Source organism: Otolemur garnettii, unplaced genomic scaffold, assembly GCF_000181295.1.
Source record: "Otolemur garnettii isolate 467f Iridium unplaced genomic scaffold, OtoGar3 scaffold00030, whole genome shotgun sequence".
Lineage (NCBI taxonomy): Eukaryota > Metazoa > Chordata > Mammalia > Primates > Galagidae > Otolemur > Otolemur garnettii.
The window spans coordinates 4,728,904-4,730,487 of record NW_003852425.1 but is presented as its reverse complement, the minus strand read 5'-3'; the positions used below and the strand labels follow the sequence as shown (position 1 = coordinate 4,730,487).

The 1,584-nt window shown below is 52.5% G+C and overlaps 1 protein-coding gene across 1 annotated transcript; it reads left to right on the top strand.

The window, feature by feature from the left end:
* The first annotated feature begins 299 nt into the window (after positions 1–299).
* Positions 300–1,277, top strand: LOC100961307 (putative tRNA (cytidine(32)/guanosine(34)-2'-O)-methyltransferase). Its single transcript, XM_012804614.2, has one exon. The coding sequence runs from the start codon at positions 303–305 to the stop codon at positions 1,275–1,277; it is 975 nt and encodes a 324-aa protein (XP_012660068.1). The 5' UTR covers positions 300–302.
* The last annotated feature ends 307 nt before the right edge of the window (positions 1,278–1,584 follow it).

Below are 1,584 nucleotides of genomic sequence, written 5' to 3'. Positions count from 1 at the left end.
CAGAAGCCTTCAAGAAATCATCCAGGGAAGGATACACATTGTACCTGATTTAGGGTCTGGGCCTCACTAAAGCCTCAGCCCTTTGACATGCAAAGTGTGCCGCACAGCAGGAATCCTTAGGCATGCCTATGCATTAGGGTCAGCTGCCAACACAAACTTCTCCTGTGTTTGCCCCTTCGCCAAGGCTCAGGCTGCTAGCACACCAACCTCCTTCTTCTGGCTCCCCTGGTAACAAAAGCTAAGAGCTAGGTGGTATCCCACTCACCTGGTTACTGATAACTGATACTCAGACTGTGTGTGAGATGGGACGGACATCAAAGGACAAGCGTGATGTCTACTACCGCCTGGCCAAGGAAAATGGCTGGCGTGCCCGCAGCGCCTTCAAACTGCTACAGCTTGATGAACAATTCCAGCTTTTTCAAGGTGTGACACGGGCAGTTGACCTGTGTGCAGCCCCAGGCAGCTGGAGTCAGGTGCTGAGCCAGAAGATTGGAGGCCAGGGTTGTGGCCATGTGGTGGTGGCTGTGGACCTGCAGGCTATGGCTCCAATACCAGGGGTGGTACAGATCCAGGGAGATATCACCCAGCTATCCACTGCCAAGGAGATCATCCAGCATTTTGAGGGCTGCCCTGCGGACCTAGTAGTGTGCGACGGGGCTCCTGATGTAACTGGCCTCCATGATGTTGATGAGTATATGCAGGCCCAGCTCCTTCTAGCTGCTCTGAACATTGCTACACATGTCTTGAAGCCAGGGGGCTGCTTTGTGGCCAAGATATTCCGAGGCCGGGATGTGACGCTTCTCTACAGCCAGTTGCGTGTCTTCTTCTCCAGTGTGCTCTGTGCCAAGCCCAGGAGCAGCCGGAACTCCAGCATTGAGGCCTTTGCTGTCTGTCAGAGTTATGACCCTCCTGCAGGCTTCACTCCAGACTTAACCAGACCCTTGCTGGACCACTCTTATGACCCAGATTTCAACCAGCTGGATGGTCCCAGCCGCATCATTGTGCCTTTTGTGACCTGTGGGGACCTGAGCTCCTATGATTCAGATCGCAGCTACCCATTGGATCTAGAGGATGGCTCAGAGTACAAGTACACTCCACCCACACAGCCTCCCATCTCACCATCATACCAGGAGGCTTGCAGGTTGAAGAAGAAGGGGTGGCTGGCCAAGGAAATCCACCCCCAGCACCACCCCATCAGCAGAGTAGACACATTGCCCCAGCCCCTGGCCACCCCTGAGTCCCACACCCTGCTGGCCCCTGAGATGGAAGACAACTGAATGCATTGTTCACCTTAAGCTTGCATAGCATACAACTCAGAAACTGCTCACTATCAGGAAAACCGGAACTTGGGTTGATGAACTTGTTTTCAAATATCTCATCAACGAGGCCTGAATGAACAAGCCGAGTAGGGATCTGCATCAATCATCATGAAGACAATAAGGAAAGAAACACACCACAGAAATCTGTCTGTGCTGCAATAGGAATTCCTGAAGCAAATCCAACCTGGAATTTGGAGACTGGTCCACAGATTACAGCATAACCACCTGCATGAACTTCCTGTCAAATCTCCCTCCTTGCTGTTGG

Bases quoted from the DNA above. Each gene is read 5' to 3' on its own strand.
- LOC100961307 (XM_012804614.2), top strand. From the start codon at position 303: ATGGGACGGACATCAAAGGACAAGCGTGATGTCTACTACCGCCTGGCC.